The sequence below is a fragment of the Pelophylax lessonae genome, assembly GCF_965119305.1.
Source record: "Pelophylax lessonae genome assembly, chromosome: 8".
Classification (NCBI taxonomy): domain Eukaryota; kingdom Metazoa; phylum Chordata; class Amphibia; order Anura; family Ranidae; genus Pelophylax; species Pelophylax lessonae.
Genome location: NC_138775.1, coordinates 209,808,518 through 209,828,037, shown reverse-complemented (window position 1 = coordinate 209,828,037; position 19,520 = coordinate 209,808,518). Strand labels below are relative to the sequence as shown.

Here is a 19,520-nt window from a genome sequence, read left to right as displayed (position 1 = left end):
GACACATTTTGACTGGTTGGTATGAGTAAGTGCACTTTGCACAGGTTTTTTCGCCCTATTAAAACAGCCCACGTATACTACTAACTTAAAGTGTGAAAGAAAGAAGAAGGAATTTAGTCAACAATCAGCAAGATGTATAATTTTGTGTTTTAGGTTGTGCCGATAACAGCAAGTATCTGATCACTTGCTATTAGCAAGTATTCAGTACAACTACCATACACAGCAGTGCACATTCCTTGGGTTTGATTGTCTACAGCAGGGGTCTCCAAACTTTCTAAACAAAGAGACAGTTTACTGTCCTTCAGACTTTACTTTCAATAGTTTTTATTATCAATATATTTTTTGTAAGAGAAACAACATGAGGGTACAATCAACTTCATTAGGATAATCAATACAAGCATATGTCTTGTTGTATAGACAACACAGACATACAAAATGTACAAGTACAGCACTTAAAGCGGAGTTCCACCCTGGAATACTTTTTTTTTAATAAAAATACCCCCGGGACAGTCAGGGCTAGTACATTCCACAATGGCTAGCCTCTGATCTGTCCCGGGTTGCACTTACCTTTTAGGACAAATACTTACCTTGAAAAAGTATTGTCCAGCGCTGCCATCTCAGGTGTGGGCAGCTTGAAGCCAGCGCGATCCTCTTCTGTGTCCTCTTCCGTCTTCTTCGGTCCCACGATGCACTGCACCGGCCCCGCCGTCACTTCCGGTGCGCACGCGTCATCCCTCCACAGCTTCTGGGCATGCCCAGAAGCTGTTTAGAAGGGAATGACGCGCGCGCCCCGAACTGACGTCGGGGCCGGTGCAGGTGCAATGATTCCTGGGAGCGAGGACGTTCAGCTCCCAGGAATCATTGCAAAGCCAGGAAGTGACGAATCGCCGTGGCCGCCGAGGGGAGGAAGGAGGAAGTAAGGTAAGTATTTTCTTCTCTACGAGGTAAGTAAAAAAAAAAAATGCGATTGTCCATTTGTTTTTCAGGTGACCCGGAGCGAGAAGATGGAGGCAAGTATCATTTTAGGGTGGAACTCCACTTTAAGAAAAAAAAAACTTAGCAGTATCATAGAAATGGGCATAACAAGGGAATACTGATATCTTCAAAGTAGTTAACAGTTTGTTTGTACTAAGAGTAGATTGATTTGTTAGCAGTAGAGTACCAGTTAAACAGGATGGACCGACCTACGACTTCTTGTTGGTGTTTACCAGTACTAGAAGCGAACATTCGTTCAAAAGTAATATGAGTGTGAACTGTGGATATTACTGAGTCAATGTTAGGTACTTCTTGTGAGAGCCACTTACGTGTTATAGCCAGTTTAGCTGCTAATAAGATGTGGGTAATCCCTTGGCGAGAATGGTGAGGATGCTCTGTAGCTCCAATGTTGATTAAAGCTAGTTCGGCCGTAAGATTACAGAGTGAGTTGGTGACTCCGCTTAACAGCAGGGAGACTTTAAGCCAGAAGTTGCTAAGTCTGGGGCATCCCCAGAGGATGTGGAGTACAGTTCCCAATTCACCGCACTTTCTCCAGCAGAGAAGCCGATGGGTCCATTTTATGAATTTGGGTTGGGGTGACGTACCATCTAAGGGTGACTTTATGATCAACTCCCAAAGGTTGGATGATCGGGTAGACTTAAAGATAGATGCTATGGCGAACCACCATTGGACATCTGTAAACGTTTTCTCAAGTTCAACTTCCCATTTGAGTAGAGGGGGGGTTTATGGAATATACCTTTGTCTTGGAGAAGGTTGTAGAAAAGCAATTTGCCGTTTTTGTGTTTTCTGCGGTCAGTTTGATAATGCCAGGCCAAGCTGTTGATAGGCTTGAGTATGTGGGGATTGTGTAATTTGTACAAATCTGTAATATTCAGATGTGGGCAATAAGTGCATGTCCTGTAGCGTTGTAAAGGGTTTGAGAGTGTCAAGAGAGTATAAATCTTGTATGTGTACTATGCCTCTGTCAGTCCAAGGGCAGATAGAGAGGTGGAGGAGCAGAGATGAGGGAAGTGGCGGTTGTATCCGAGAGAGCCCTGGTGAAGCCTTTAGGAGAAAACATTTGAATCACATTATTTGATTACAGATACACAGATTTTATTTGTGGCTCTTTTATACATGGAAGATAACAGTTGTACTCTGTCAAATGCCTTCTCTGCATCTAATGAGAGAAGGCACCTGGAATTTACCTGCATGGTGGATAATATTGATTAGGCGGCATGTGGCGTCAGATGTTTGACGACCCTTCGTAAAGCCAGATTGGGTACCATGACAACCAGGCGATTGGCTAGAGCCTTAGCGTAAAGTTTGAAATCGTGGTTCAGAAGAGAAATAGGTTGGAAATATTCCCCAGAAAATTCACCAGGGCCTGAAGACTTGTGGTTTGGGAGTCAATGGCTGTTCTTATTTCTGTACACCTAAAAGGGGTATTAAGATTTTCAAGCAGGACTGTTAGGTAGTTTGACTGCATTAAGGAATGACTGGATATCTGCAGAGGTACAGTATCTCACAAAAGTGGGTACACCCCTCACATTTTTGTAAATATTTTATTATAACTTTTTATGCGACAACACTGAAGAAATTACACTTTGCTACAATGTAAAGTAGTGAGTGTACAGCTTGTATAACAGTGTAAATTTGCTGTCCCCTCAAAATAACTCAACACACAGCCATTAATGTCTAAACTGCTGGCAACAAAAGTGAGTACACCCCTAAGTGAAAATGTCCAAATTGTGCCCAAAGTGTCAATATTTTGTGTGGCCACATTTTCCAGCACTGCCTTAACCCTCTTGGGTATGGAGTTCACCAGAGCTTCACAGGTTGCCACTGGAGTCCTCTTCCATTCCTCCCTGACGACATCATGGAGCTGTTGGATGTTAGAGACCTTGCGCTCCTCCACCTTCCGTTTGAGGATCCCTCACAGATGCTCAATAGGGTTTAGGTCTTGAAACATGCTTGACCAGTCCATCACCTTTACCCTCAGCTTCTTTAGAAAGGCAGTGGTCGTCTTGGTGGTGTGTTTGGGGTCATCATAATGTTGTAATACAGCCCCGCGGCCCAGTCTCCGAAGGGAGGGGATCATACTCTGCTTCAGTATGTCACAGTACATGTTTGCATTTATGGTTCCCTTAATAAACTTTTCCTCCCCAGTGCCGGTGTTCCGTGAAAAAACCATACCCGTGAGAAAACCATACCCTCGTCACTTCCGGTTCAGCTACGGAGGGTATGGATTTCTCACGGTAGTTAAACTTGCGGCGCTTACATTAAAACAGCTTATCTGCAACATAAATCATCTCCGCTCTTCGCCCTGTCACTGCCCTCATCTCCGGTAATAAATATAAAAGCGGATCACGGAGCCGCGATCGCCGTCACATTTACATCTCATACTCCCGCCGCCGCTTTTATATTTATTACCGGAGATGAGGGAAGTTACAGCGATAGCAGAGGAGATGATTTATGTTGCAGCCGAAGTGTTTTAATGTACCCGCCGCAAGTATTACATTAGACACAGTGCCGTGAGAATTTCATGCCCACCGAGCATGCGCACTTGTCAAATTCTTTCATGTTCATTTACGTATCCGTGGCTCTGAGCATGCGCACTGCTGCGCTGCTCAGCTGTTTCAGACCGGAAGTGACGACGGTATGGTTTCTCCACGGGGTATGGTTTTTACATGACACACTCCCACCATGCTTGACTGTAGGCAAGACACACTTGTCTTTGTACTCCTCACCTGGTTGCCGCCACACACACTTGACACCATTTGAACCAAATAAGTTTATCTTGGTCTCATCAGACCACAGGACATGGTTCCAGCAAACCATGCCCTTGGTCTACTTGTCTTCAGCAAACTATTTGCGGGCTTTCTTGTGGATCATCTTTAGAAGAGGCTTCCTTCTCGGACGACAGCCATGCAGACCAGTTTGATGCAGTGTGCGGCGTATGGTGTGAGCACCGACAGGCTGATCCCCCCACCCCTTCAACCTCTGCAGCAATGCTGGCAGCACTCATATGTCTATTTCCAAAAGACAACCTCTGGATATTACGCTGAGCGCATGCACTCAACTTCTTTGGTCGACCATGGCGAGACCTCTTCTGAGTGGAACCTGTCCTGTTAACCTGTTAAACCACTGCATGGTCTTGGTCAATGTGCTGCAGCTCAGTTTCAGGGTCTTGGAAAACCTCTTAGAGCCTAGGCCATCTTTATGTAGAGCAACAGTTCCTTTTTCAGATCCTCAGAGAGTTCTTTGCCATGAGGTGCCATGTTGAACTTCCAGTGATCAGTATGAGAGAGTGAAAGCGATAACACCAAATTTAACATACCTGCTCCCCATTCACACCTGATACCTTGTAACATTAACGAGTCATATGACACGGGGGAGAGAAAATGGCTAATTGGGCACAATTTGGACATTTTCACTTGGGGGGTGTACTCACTTTTGTTTCCAGCGGTTTAGACATTAATGGCTGTGTGATGAGTAATTTTGATGGAACAGCAAATTTACACTGTTATACAAGCTGTACCCTCACTACTTTACATTGTAGCAAAGTGTCATTTCTTCAGTGTTTCACATGAAAAGGTATAAATAAAAATAGTTACAAAAATGTGAGGGGTGTACTCACTTTTGTGAGATACTGTAGGTTGGAATTGAGAGGGGTCATCCTTGAGGTTATAGAGAGAGCTAAAATAGGTACTGAACGTGTCTGCATTGGCTTGTGGAATGGTTAAGCGTTCTTTGGTGGCTGGATGGAATAGATAAGGAATGTGAGATTTGAGATGGTGGCCTTTGGTCAGGTGGGTGAGGAGCTTGCCCGCTTTGTTTTCTGAGGTATAAATGGTAATTTTTATGCGTTTTTGTTGTTTTTTTAAATTTGTGGATTATTAGCGTTCTAAGATCTAAATGTAAGTGACCTAGCTTGGTTTTTAAATATGGATGGGAGGGATTTTTTAAGAGGTCAGTGTTCTTGATTTTTCTAATACGTTTTTCACCTTTCTGAATACCCCACGCATATACGCTTTGTGCGTAGCCGATAGGACAGCAGGATCAGAAACTGAGTAAGTATGGCAAAGAATTCTTCCAGGTCTTCTCTAAGTGCTTTGTCATAGGTAGCTGATTGGAGTGAGAGTTTATTCACCATAGAAAGGCAGGGTTGGATTTTGGACTATCTTCTATAGTAATACAGATGGGTGCGTGATCAGACCATGTAGCTGTCATGATAGTCGAGGCAGAAATTTTTTGTAGGAGCCACTGATCTGTGATGAAAAGGTCAATGCGGGAATAGGAGTTGTGGCAAGTGGAGAAGGAGGTAAAATCACATTCTTCGGCGTGCTGGCATCGCCATACGTTGTATAGTTGAAAGTCCCTTAAGAGTGGGTCTAGGTTGGGTTTTTCCCATTTGGACAGGTTTAAGAAGTCCAGCTGTGGGTCTGGGGTGGTGTTAAAATTTCTGCACCAGATAATAGATCCTTGACGGATTGTTGCGATTTTCTTGAAAAGCTTCCTCAAAAAGCAGATTTGGTGAGTGTTGGGAGCGTAGACATTGACGATGGTATAAGGAGAGTCATTGAGCTTGCAGAGAAGTATAAGGTAGCAACCATTCTCATCAGTGATGCGTGAGATGAGCTGAAAAGAGCCTGTGTGCTTGACAGATAAGAGTACTCCTCTCTTTTTGGCAGGTGCGCTTGCGGTGAAAATATGGGGAACGTTTTTATTGGAGCAGGGAGGTTAATGAGCTACATGAAAGTGAGTCTCTTGAGCACATATAATGGGGTTGCGTGAGAAAAAAGGAAAAAAAAAACAAAAAGGGAAAGAACAACAGCAAAATTAGATCACTAAAAGTTGCGCTGAAGAAACTGAAGGATATGGAAAACGAGCACACTGTGTGCACAGGAAGAACCGTGGGGAAAATAGTATTTTACAGCCGAGGGCTAACTGCCATTGGGGTTGGTGATGTAGGTTGTGGTATCCACAGTTTTGAAGTCAACAAGGTTGCGATCTAAAGGTAGTGCGCTGCGGGAACGAGTGACCAGAAGATGGGATTCTCCTTTCAGGTGGTGCAGCATCATGCGGCAAAAGATCTGGGATGATGCCCCATGAGTGAAGGTGTAGTAGGCTTTACTGTGGGGAAGTGATGACTTGCTTGGAGCCTCGGAAGGTAACCAAGAGTTTTGCCGGATTAACCCATTGATATTGAATTTTGTGGTTACACAAGGCTTTAGTAATGTTGTTTACTTGTCTGCGTTTCTGCATGGTATGCTGCGACAAGTCGGCATAGATTTTTAGGGGAGTATAAGGATCAGGCGGAGAAGCCAAGGTGGGTGCTTTTTGCATGAGTTGGTTTTTAGAATGAAAGAAAATGTAAATGCTGAATGATATCCTTGGGTGTAGTGTCAGTGTCACAATCTGGATGGAGGCCAAAGTGCAGAGAGGGCTTCCCTTGCAGCTCAGTGCGAGTCACCCCTGGAAGTGGTACAGGAGGTGAAGCGTCCCAAGTAGCACAGGTCGCCTGTGGTGAGCACCAGATGATTTCAGGAACTCTGGGTAAGGCAGGCAACTAGAGGAGTAGTAAAAGCCAGGCCGAGGGTCAAACACCAGTGATCAGTCCAAGAGCAAGGTAAGTAGCAGAACAGGGATGAGCCGGGGTCATACACAGGTGAGCAGGCAGAAACAGAGTCCTTAGGCAAGCCGGGGTCATACACTGGGAAAACAGGCAGGTAGTAGCAAGAGCAAAGTCCGAGAGGCAAGCCAAGGGTCAAACACCAGGAGGAGATCAGATGGTTCAGAAACAAGCCGGGTCACAACAGGAAGTCCAAACAGGAAACAGGAAGCACAGGAACACAGGAAGCTGAGAGATAATCCAGCAATGAGTCTGCTCCTATGGCCACCTTTTATAGGCCAGCAGAGGGCAGTGTCAATTGAGGCAGGAACGACCATTGCTATTACTGGCAATGTTGCCAGTTCTCCTACGGCCATTTCCCTGACTGGCCAGCAGAGGGCTGTGTCGATTGAGCCAGGAGCGTCCATGACTAGTACTGGCAGAAATGCCAGTACGGCTGTGTCCCTGACAGTCAGGCAGATATGGGGGCTTTGGAAGCCTATGTATGCGGTCGATGACCAATACTATGTTTTTGAGCTCTCGCAGCATGGTTTTGATTAGACCTCTGACATAAGAGGATAAATCCTGGGTTTGTACTTCCTCAGATATTCCCCGGATTTTAATGTTGTTCCGGCAGGACCTATCTTCTAGGTCCACCAATTTATCATTGATCCAATCATGCTCCTCAATATGTGTAGCTTTTGTGTCAATGATATCAATAACAGTTGATGCACAGTCCCATAGTTTTGTTTCTACATGTGAGATTCTAGCCTCCAGGGATGTGACATCCTGTCTGAATTGCTGCATTAGGGAAAGCATGTCTGATTGCAGTGTGCTTCTCAGGGACATTAGCATATATCTTTTAGCGTGGTGGTTATTACAGGTTGATTGGCAGTTGGGAACATAGCTATGGCATCAGGCTGTATACCTTGGGGTCCAGGGGAGAAATATGGATGGCTTACCTCTGGCATGTCGGGAGTTGAAGAATACATTCTCATCCTGGCTTTGGCTGGACTCCCTGAGGTCGGGGTTCCGGGAGGAGAGACACAGGAGCTATTTTTGGTGGCTGATACTTCCATGAGGCCATCCTGCTGTGAGGCGGTTGCTGCATGCAGGGATGGCTGCGGCGGAGCTGGGATAGCAGAGAGAGCCATGCTGTCGGCGCCATCTTGCCCGGCGCCGGTCTGCAGATTGGAACATGAATACGGTGAGCTTCTGAGGCAGCCTGTCTTCTTTTCTCTTCGCCGCTATGCCGCCGTTAGGTAGAAGATACTCTTCAGCTGCTCCCAGTTGCCTGTGTGCCGCGGATTGTTAAAGCCGCTTATGCCTGATCCGATGGTCAGAGCCTTAGAGCATAGCGTCCATCTTAGGCTCCGACCAGCCATGCCCCCTGTCCTTCAGACTTTAGGGGGGGACAGACTGTGGTCAGTCAGAGACAAACATACCGAATGTAAATGGTCGGAAAAAGATTATATAGCGCCTGTGGTCAGTAGGCAGAGGAAGAGTGCCCCATCACTGTTGCCAGTGGAAGGCATGGTACCCTTTCGGTGTCTGTGGGAGAAATAGTACCCCATGGCTTGTGTCTGTGTGAGGAATAGTGCCTCATCGTTGGTGTTAGTGGGAGGGATATTGCCTCATTGTTGGTATCAGTGGGAGAAATGGTGCCCCATCTTTGGTATCCGTAGAAGGAATCACACCCCTTTGTTGGTGTTAGTGGGAGGAATAGTGCCCAATTATTGGTGTCAAAGGGAGGAATACTGCCCTTTCGTTGGTGTCAGTGGTAGAAATAGTGCCCCATCATTGGTGTCAGTGGGAAGAATTGTGCCTCATATGTCAGTTGGAGAAACAGTGCCCCAAGGGCGGCATTTAGCCCACGGGCCGCAGTTTAGAGATCCCTGGTCATTAGCATTCTTTCTCAACCAGGGTTCTATGGAACCCTAAGGTTCCTCCAGTGGTTGCTAGGGGTTCCTTGAGGAATGAACAATTTCTACCTCTCAAAAATGAAAGCACTAACTCCAGTGATCTTTTTGCTATCTGGGAAATTCTTCCCACCGACCATCAATGAAAGGGGAGCATTTTCTCCACTGACCACCAATGTAAGGGAAGCATCCTTTCCACTGACCATCACCTCAGAGGAGCATTCTTCCAGAAGACCACCAATGTAGGGAGAACAGTCTTCCAACTGATCACAAATGCAAGGAGAGTATCCTTTCCATTGACCACCATTGTAATGGGAGCATTCTTGCCGCTGACCACCAATGTAAGGGGAACATTCTTTCCGCTGACCGCCAATGTAAGGAAAGCATTCTTGCCACTGGCCACCAGATGTAAGGGAAGCATTCTTCCTGCTGACCACCAAATGTAAGGGAAGCATTCTTCCCGCTGACCACAAATGTATGAGGGGCATTTTACCCGCTGACCACCAATGTAAAGGGAGCATTCTTCCTGCTGACCACCAATGTATGAGGAGCATTTTAAAAACAAAAATAACAGCGCTTGGTCAATCAATAAAGGCAGCCAGTACAATAGGCAAGATCAGACCACAGATAAAGAACATTAAGGTGTACAGCACCACTTATATGAAACACAGAAAATAATAAAGGAGGAAAAAAATTCATATATCTGTGCCCATAGAAAGCCAAAGGTCAGCCCCAAGAACAGTCCATAAATCCACAGCAAATAATTTTCCCCTTTGATGGAAACAATTAGCAGAAATGGAAGATAATCCAGCACCAAGAGAATCTGGTCCACAGACAATACAACACCACATGCTCTGAAGAAGATGTCGCCTTACCAGAACAATTGACCCTCGGTTAGGAGTGGTCAAAAGGGCACGTGTTAGGGTGACAGACTGAGTGTATAGTGCACACATCCAAGCTCCGGTCAGCAGTCGAGTGTCATTACATCTGTAAAGATGGTCACTCCACAGCACTCCCACTTCTCCCAATACTTGTCAGCTGGATAAGCCAAGTGAACCTTAATCTGACCATGAACCTGTATAATCCGGGCAATGGGCTGGGTAACATCAAGCCTTTGACTTCCAATTAGCACAGGCAGGCACAGGCATGAGGAGCATTTTACCTGCTGACCACCAATGTAAGGGAAGCATTCTTGCTGCTGACCACCAATGTAAGGAGAGCATTTTAACCGGTGACCACCAATGTAAGGGGAGCATTCTTTCCTGCTGCCCACCAATGTAAAGGGAGCATTCTTGCCACTGACCACCAATGTAAGTCTAGGAGACGGGGGGGGAGGGCTCAGAAGTAGAGTCAGTCAGGAGGGAGCAGAGAACTGAAGGCAGCTGTAGGGTCAGCAGCGACAGTAGGTCCACAATGTCAATTGGCAGGTCTGTGCGGGAAAATCTCAGACCAAACAGGAATAAACATAACCGCCAATTGCGCTTAACTTCCGTAAAACTAAGAGGGGTATATGCTAATGCCAGGAGCCTAGCTAATAAAATGGATGAGTTGGAAATATTGGTACATGAGGAGGACATAGACCTTGTGGGAATAACAGAGACTTGGTTCGACCCCTCACATGACTGGCTGGCCAATATCCAAGGGTATTCGGTGTACCGGAAGGACAGGGTAGGAAAAAGAGGGGGAGGGGTATGTCTCTATGTCAAGAACAATATAAAGGTGATAGAAAGGAGTGACATTACGGATGGGATGAGCATGGATTTAGAATCTGTGTGGGTTGAACTCCATAGGGAAGGAGAAAAGGGGAAAGTAATTGTGGGGGTTTGCTATAGGCCACCTAACCAAGGGGAGGAGGTAGAGCTGGAATTCTTAGCACTAATGAGTAAAGTGGCAAAATTGGGATCAGTCGTCATATTGGGGGACTTCAATTATCCCGACATTGACTGGGACGAGGGGACTACACACTCACAGAAGGCCCGCCTATTCACGGAAACCTTACTGGATAATTACATGTCACAGTTGGTGGATTCTCCGACTAGAGAAAATGCAGTCCTGGATCTATTGGCAAAGAAGAAAGAGGGGGTTGGGACTTTATATGAGGCAACACAAAGGCATGTGCCTCCATCCCTATTATCGCACGATAAAAAACATATCCTGGATCCTGATATCCTGGATCCTGGATCTATTGATCACTAATGACCCAGACCTAATCTCGCAGGTAGGAGTCCAGGACAACCTGGGCTCTAGCGATCACAGGATGATCACATTTAGTATAAATAACAATATAACAAGGCAAGTGGGGAACATAAGAACCCTAAACTTCAGAAGGGCAAACTTTCCAAAATTGTACTCATTGATGGAAAGGGTAAACTGGGACCAAACCCTGGGATCCCTGACCACAGAGGAAAAATGGGAATGCTTTAGGAACATATTGGGCAAAGGCATCTTGCAGTGCATTCCTATGGGAAATAAATTTAGAAGAGACAAAGCCAAACCTGGCTGGTTAAACCGTAGCGTCAAAAAACTTATTAGGGGAAAAAAATTGGCCTTCAAGAAGTATAAATCAGAGGGCACAGTATCGACTTTCGAGCAATACAAGGAGGCAAATAAGAAAAGTAAACAAGAAATCAAGATGGCTAAAATCAACTTTGAGAGACAAATAGCGGAGGATAGTAAAAAAAACCCAAAGAAATTCTTTAAATATACCAACAGCAAAAAAACTAGGGCAGAGCATATTGCACACATAATTAACAATGATGGGAGGATGGTTACAGAGGACACTGAAAAAGCAACCGTGCTGAATGCTTTTTTCTCGTCAGTCTTTACACAGGAAACGGAGGGGTACACTGACCATGACTGTATGGTTAGTAGTAATACACAGGACTTGCCACTATGGCTAACAGAGGGTGAAATCAGGGAAAGGCTGGATAAACTCAACACAAACAAATCACCAGGCCCGGATGGCGTACATCCGAGAGTACTCAAGGAACTCAGTAAGGTTATATCTAGACCACTGTTCCTGATCTTTGCGGACAGTATTAGGACAGGAGATGTACCAGGGGATTGGAGGAAAGCTAACGTGATTCCGATATTCAAAAAGGGCCAGAGGCATATCCCGGAAAATTATAGGCCTGTCAGTTTGACATCAATAGTATGTAAACTTCTGGAGGGGATGATAAGGGACTATATCGTAGAGTTTGCTAAAGACAACAACATCATCAGCAGTAATCAGCACGGGTTTACAAATGGGCGTTCTTGTCAAACCAATCTATTAACATTCTACGAGGAGGTGAGCTGTGAGCTAGATAGGGGGAGACCAGTGGATGTGGTGTACTTGGATTTCGCTAAGGCGTTTGATACAGTTCCCCACAAGCGCTTAATTTATAAAATAAGGTCTGCAGGTATCGACAGCAGGGTTTGCTCTTGATACGGAATTGGCTTAAAGGGCGTGTCCAAAGAGTGGTAATAAACAGCGCATACTCAGACTGGTCTGAGGTTGTAAGTGGGGTGCCCCAGGGCTCAGTCCTGGGACCAACCTTGTTCAATTTATTCATAAACAACATTGAGGTAGGGATCAGTAGTTCGATATCAGTTTTTGCAGATGACACAAAATTGGCCAGAGCAATAACTGCACAGCATGAAGCAGATATCCCACAGAATGACCTGGACAAAATTACAGAGTGGGCAACGACATGGCAAATGAGGTTTAACGTGGAGAAGTGTAAGGTTTTGCACTTGGGGACTAAAAACATAAAAGCACAATACACGTTAGGAGGGGAACCCTTGGGGGAATCAAAAATGGAGAAGGATCTGGGAGTCTTGGTTGATGATAGATTAGGCAACAGCATGCAATGTCAAGCGGCAGCTGCCAAAGCCAGCAGAATATTAGCATGCATAAAGAAAGGGATGTATTCCAGAGATAAGACTATAATCCTTCCACTTTATAAAACTCTGGTCCGACCGCATCTGGAGTATTCTGTCCAGTTCTGGTCGCCAGTCCTCAGGAGGGATGTGTTGGAGCTGGAGAGAGTCCAGAGAAGGGCAACTAAACTAATTAGGGGATTGAAGGACCTTAATTATGAAGAGCGTCTGCAATCGCTCGATTTATTCTCCCTGGAGAAGAGACGTCTGAGGGGGGACATGATAGCAATTTATAAATATCTTAATGGGGATCCCAGCTTAGAAAAAAAGCTGTTCATTCGAAGGGATTGCATGAGGACTCGAGGGCATACAATGCGATTAGAGGAGAAGCGTTTTAACCTCAGGCAACTTTGGGGGTTCTTTACTGTTAGGGCTACAAGATTGTGGAATTCTCTACCACAAAAGGTGGTTTCTGCGGGTATTATGGTGGCTTTCAAAAGACTCTTAGACTTACATCTCAAGGATCAGAACATTCAGGGGTATGTGAGATGATTACAGCCACACACACCTACACAGGTTGAACTGGATGGACTATTGTCTTTATTCAACCTCACCTACTATGTAACTATGTAACTATGTAACTATGTAAGGAGAGCATTTTAACCGCTGACCACCAATGTAAGGAGAGCATTTTAACCGCTGACCACAAATGTAAGGGGAGCATTTTACCCCCTGACCACCAATGTAAGGGGAGCATTTTACCCCTGACCACCAATGTAAGGGGAGCATTTTACCCCCTGGCCACCAATGTAAGGGGAGCATTCTTGCTGCTGACCACCAATGTAAGGAGAGCATTTTAACAGCTGACCACCAATGTAAGGGAAGCATTCTTGCCGCTGACCACCAATGTAAGGAGAGCATTTTAACCGCTGACCACCAATGTAAGGAGAGCATTTTAACCGCTGACTACCAATGTAAGGGGAGCATTTTACCCCCTGACCACCAATGTAAGGAGAGCATTCTTCCCACTGACCACAAATGTATGAGGAGCATTTTACCGGCTGACCACCAATGTAAGGGGAGCATTCTTGCCGCTGACCACCAATGTAAGGGGAGCATTCTTGCAGCTGACCACCAATGTAAGGGGAGCATTCTTCCCGCTGACGACCAATGTAAGGGGAGCATTCTTCCCGCTGACCACCAATGTAAAGGGAGCATTCTTCCCGCTGACCACCAATGTAAGGGGAGCATTCTTCCCGCTGACCACCAATGTAAAGGGAGCATTCTTCCTGCTGACCACCAATGTAAGGGGAGCATTCTTCCCGCTGACCACCAATGTATAGGGGGAATATTCTTCCTGCTGACCACCAATGTAAGGGGAGCATTCTTCCCGCTGACCACCAATGTAAAGGGAGCATTCTTCCCGCTGACCACCAATGTAAGGGGAGCATTCTTCAAGCTGACCACCAATGTATAGGGGGAATATTCTTCCTGCTGACCACCAATGTAAGGGGAGCATTCTTCCCGCTGACCACCAATGTATAGGGGGAATATTCTTCCTGCTGACCATCAATGTATGGGGAGCATTCCTCCTGGTGACCACCAATGTATCAGAAGCATTCCTGCTGGTGACCACCAATGTAGGAGGAGCATTCCTCCTGGTGACCACCAATGTAAGGGGAGCATTCTTGCTGCTGACCACCAATGTAAGGAGAGCATTTTAACAGCTGACCACCAATGTAAGGGAAGCATTCTTGCCGCTGACCACCAATGTAAGGAGAGCATTTTAACCGCTGACCACCAATGTAAGGAGAGCATTTTAACCGCTGACCACCAATGTAAGGAAAGCATTTTAACCGCTGACCACCAATGTAAGGAGAGCATTTTACCCCCTAACCACCAATGTAAGGGGAGCATTTTACCCCCTGACCACCAATGTAAGGAGAGCATTCTTCCCACTGACCACAAATGTATGAGGAGCATTTTACCGGCTGACCACCAATGTAAGGGGAGCATTCTTGCCGCTGACCACCAATGTAAGGGGAGCATTCTTGCAGCTGACCACCAATGTAAGGGGAGCATTCTTCCCGCTGACGACCAATGTAAGGGGAGCATTCTTCCCGCTGACCACCAATGTAAAGGGAGCATTCTTCCCGCTGACCACCAATGTAAGGGGAGCATTCTTCCCGCTTACCACCAATGTAAAGGGAGCATTCTTCCTGCTGACCACCAATGTAAGGGGAGCATTCTTCCCGCTGACCACCAATGTATAGGGGGAATATTCTTCCTGCTGACCACCAATGTAAGGGGAGCATTCTTCCCGCTGACCACCAATGTAAAGGGAGCATTCTTCCCGCTGACCACCAATGTAAGGGGAGCATTCTTCCCGCTGACCACCAATGTATAGGGGGAATATTCTTCCTGCTGACCACCAATGTAAGGGGAGCATTCTTCCCGCTGACCACCAATGTATAGGGGGAATATTCCTCCTGCTGACCACCAATGTATGGGGAGCATTCCTCCTGGTGACCACCAATGTAGGAGAAGCATTCCTCCTGGTGACCACCAATGTAGGAGAAGCATTCCTGCTGGTGACCACCAATGTAGGAGGAGCATTCCTCCTGGTGACCACCAATGTAGGAGGAGCATTCTTCCAGGTGACCACCAATGTAGGAGAAGCATTCCTGCTGGTGACCACCAATGTAGGAGGAGCATTCCTCCTGGTGACCACCAATGTAGGAGGAGCATTCTTCCAGGTGACCACCAATGTAGGAGAAGCATTCCTGCTGGTGACCACCAATGTAGGAGGAGCATTCCTCCTGGTGACCACCAATGTAGAAGGAGCATTCTTCCAGCCAACCATCACACTAATATACTGTGAGCTGCAGATATAGCAATTAGTGGCAGGGGATCCCTAGGACCTGAACTGTATCCCAACTGTTGTTCTGTGTAAAAAAGGTTGAAATAGGCTGGTCTACAGGCTGTTTTATCTCTACCCGCCGCAGAGCCAAAGACATCCTAGACAAGGAGTTAAGAAACGGCCACAGTAAATTCCTACAATCCCCAGTTAAACACACCTAAAATATGAATTGGATAACATTACTAATGCAAATTGCTTTTATGTTAAGTTGCCACCACCCAAAACACAGCCGTATGTGCCAACTCTAGCCACCAAACAGAAATGTTCTTTTGAAACCAAAATGAATATGCATGAAACAAAAACATGAATGCCCCATCTGGGACAATATTTCATGGAAATATTTACAAGTCTGCTCTTATACTTGGTAAACAGATTATTTCACAGGTCATCCAGCTTGTAAAATGCAGACGCAAATTCAGTACTATTGTAGCAAAGTGAACATACTGTTTCCACAATCCTGTGAAAAACATATTAAGGCAATGCAGAAGGTTCAAAAACGTTCAACAGTACTTTTAGGTCAGCTGACCAGCTGGTTCAATGGATATGACGAGTCATGGAAGTGGGAAATGTTCTACTAGCATTAAAATAATATTTAAATACACTATATTGTCAAATGTATTGGGAGGCCTGCCTTTACACGCCCTTCACTGGAACTAAGGGGCCAAACCCAACCCTTGGGAAAAAAAAAACTCCAAACCATAATCCCCCCTCCACCAATTGATTTGGACCAGTGCACAAAGAAAGGTCCATAAAGCCATGGATGAGTGAGTTTGGGGTGAAGGAACTTGACTGGTCCGCACAGAGTCCTGATCTCAACCCAAAAGAACACCTTTGGGATGATTCGAGTGGAGACTGCAAGTCAGGCCTTCTCGCCCAACATCAGTGCCTGACCTCACAAATGCCCTTCTGAAAGAATGGTCAAACATTCCCATAGATACTCCTAAACCTTGTGGACAGCCTTCCCAGAAGAGTTGAAGCTGTTAAAGCTGCAAAGGGTGGGCCAACTCAATATTAAACCCTACGGACTAAGACTGGGATACCATTAAAGTTCATGTGCGTGTAAAGGCAAGCGTCCCAATACATTTGACAATATATTGTATATTTACATATTTAAATAATATTAAAAAAGCTGCTTGCTACGATTACTAGCTGAACGCACAAAAATAATTGCTAGATCCTTTATTGTTAAATCTTGGAAATAAAAAGTATTAGACTCGGTTCACATTAGCGCGACTTGTCAGCCTGACAAGTCGCGCTCCCTCGCGGTCCATTGACCGCTACAGGACCCGTTCTTAAAAGAGCGACACAAGTCGCTCCGACTTAGAAAAAGGGTCCTGTACTATTTCGGGGCGACCTCGGAGCGACTTGCATAGACTTCCATTATGTGATGTCCCTGAAAGTCGCTCCGAAGTCGTGGTGCACGGGACTGACAAGTCGCCTCCCGAAGTCGCGCAGGAGTCATGTCGCCCCAGTGTGAACAAACTCTAACTCTGTGTTGACTTGTTAAACTCTGTGACAATGAAGTCTGATCTGGATGATATAAAGCTCAAGTCCAGCTTCAGCTAAAAGTAAAATCTGACCCAAGGCTCTCAAGTGTTTTTACAATAAAAAAGGAACTCGCACAGCAATCCTCACCTTCTCCTTGGCACTGTCCACCGCTGAGTTACTGTTCTGCGCGGTGCGGTTGGTCCTCTTCTTGTATGAATGATGCCCAGCAACTTTCGCCCTGGTTCACATCAAATGCGAGTTTGAAATGGCGCTACTTCAGCACAATTTCAAAGCCGCAGGTCACTCTAACTTTATGTGCGGGTTGCTGACATCTGTGTGATCTCATGCATAGATGTCAATACAAGTTGCACATGAAAATCGCCAAAAATAGTGCAGGAACCTTTTTCAAATTGGTGCAAGTCCAAATCGCACCGAGTTGAATGGTTCCATGGGAGAAAAACAGGGTGAGACTTGTCATGTAAATTTGAACTGTCAAATCGTATGATAAGTGGCACCAGTGTGAATGGGGGCTTCAACCCACTTTCAAGAAGCTCAGAGCAACAATCTGGGCTCACAAGAGAATGCCGCAATAAACCATGCGAACATCACTACTTTCTTTACATGGTCACCCACCACCAGAGAAGACCAAAAGAGGACTCTGCTCTTTAAATAACCGGATAGAAGAGAGCTGAAAAAAAAGATATGTACACACGATTTAATAAAATGTGTGTGGGGGAAGAAGGCTATATCCACAAAGTAGCTGCCCAGGTCTCCAGCAGTCTCATAAACCCCAAATCCACAGTGCTGCTCAGGGTGTGTAAATGCAGGGGGGAGGCAGATCACTGGAACCACAACTGCTGCGTTTTGTGTCGAGCACTGGTTTGGATGCCAGAAATGGGTAAACCTTCCTGCAACAGACTATTTCAGTTGAAACATAGAAATATGCCCATATTTATTCCTCTATATATGTAGTTTGACTACATGACAGTATTATTAAAAAAAAATTAAATTGGTCTTTAAAGTGGTTGTAAACCACGGACGTGAAATATGAACAAAGCATATCCCTCTATTATGTGTACATGTCTCAATTAAGAGCACCAAGTGTCACTTTTATTTTTTTTATTAGAATTTTTTTTGCATAAGGCATAATAGGAAAAAAAAAAGGGCACCAAGTGTCATGTTTGCCTGCTGCTTCATTCCTCTATCAACACGACTCACTTCTGACCGATTTTCCTGACACCAAGATATAAATGGTGACGGGAGGGAGCACCAGCTGATTGATAGCCTCAGACATGTTGCTATGTAAAGGGGGTGTGTCCCTTCCCTCCCTCTGCAGAGTGTAATCTCAATTTCCCGCCCCCTTTTTTCTGAACTCTCAGACAAGCTTTATAATTCAGCACTTTGAATGGAAGTAGCAAAGAGATGGCTGCCAATAAACAGATACAACTTATGTAGGAGGATTTGTGTAATCTCTGTGTATCCCTATGGTGTGTACTCACCCGAGCCCTATTCACAAGATCTGGTTCCTCTCTGATCTCTAAACCCTCTGTGGTCTGCATGAGTCACTGAAAGGACTTTAAGCCCACACTTTGGCCTCCCAGGAGATTGCCTGCCTCACTCCAGCACGCAGCCGGTGACTCAAAGCCTTGGCATTGTATGTTTTAATTCTATGAGCCTGCGTACAGGGGTTGTGTCCCCCACGTTTAATGTGTATGCAGTACGTTCGCAAAAAATCGGATACAAAAGACCGCGCATGATCTGAAGTTGCTGACGACCCGGAAGTCTAGGAACAAATGTCCTAAAAAAAAAATAATAAAATCGGACGAGAAATTTTGTGAACATTTTTGCACTGTCAACTAAAAACGGTAATGAACGCTGAGCATGAGAGAGAAAAATCGGAGGATATTTCGTCAAGTGTGTACGGGCCTTTAAACTGACCACAGACCCTGGGGCATTTTTTACTCCCATTGGCCATGGGTCATATTTTTTACTCCTAATGACCATAGTCTGCCCCCCCCCCCCCTCCTCCAATGGCTTGAAGGGCAATGAACAGGCCCATTGTTCAAAAAGTTTGAGGACCCTTAATCTAGACCCACCCATGGAAATACCTTTTTACTTTTAGACTTTTGAGCTGTTTTAATAACTTACAGAGTGAGTGTGTAATTGTATTGCATAATTCTTTCTGAGTGTTATTGTCTACAGATTATATGGAATCTCATGTAAAAACAGACAGCCACAAAAATGCACATAATATACAAATAACGACAATTAGAAGTGTTACCTAATCTATTTTGTCATTATCCTATTGGCAAATAAAAAGAATATATACATAGCAGTAACTAGAACTTACTCTTTCACTTTTGACTGAACCTGTAACTTCTTCATCCTTGAGGTGCCGCTTAAACTTTGGAGGCATTGTGTTCAATTACAACAACACAGCAATGGAACGGGAACTTTATAGGTGTTTCCCTTATAAGTTATCCAGCTATAGGACCCTGTAAAACAGAAATGACATCATTAGAATACATGAATAATATTTAGGTACAAAAACATAACAGTCAATGTTGGTTCAATATTTTACCAACCCCAATGCCTTGTGCCTCCCAGCAGGGCAACTCAACAGGTTCACTGTAAAGCCTTGTACACACACGATTGTTGGCCGTGAATTTTCGGCCAACGTCCGATCGGCCGATTGTCGGCTTGTTAGAATGATGCTTCCGACAACCGACTGCGAATTTTCGGC

The 19,520-nt window shown here is 45.3% G+C and overlaps 1 protein-coding gene across 1 annotated transcript in view; it reads right to left on the bottom strand.

The window, feature by feature from the left end:
- Positions 1 to 19,267, bottom strand: part of VAMP4 (vesicle associated membrane protein 4) — a 78,733-nt gene extending 59,466 nt beyond the window's left edge. The window contains exon 1 of the mRNA XM_082266580.1: positions 19,128 to 19,267. Coding sequence (XP_082122706.1) covers positions 19,128 to 19,193 — 66 coding nt within the window. The 5' untranslated portion in view covers positions 19,194 to 19,267. The remainder of the gene's footprint in view (positions 1 to 19,127) is intronic.
- Positions 19,268 to 19,520: the final 253 nt, after the last annotated feature.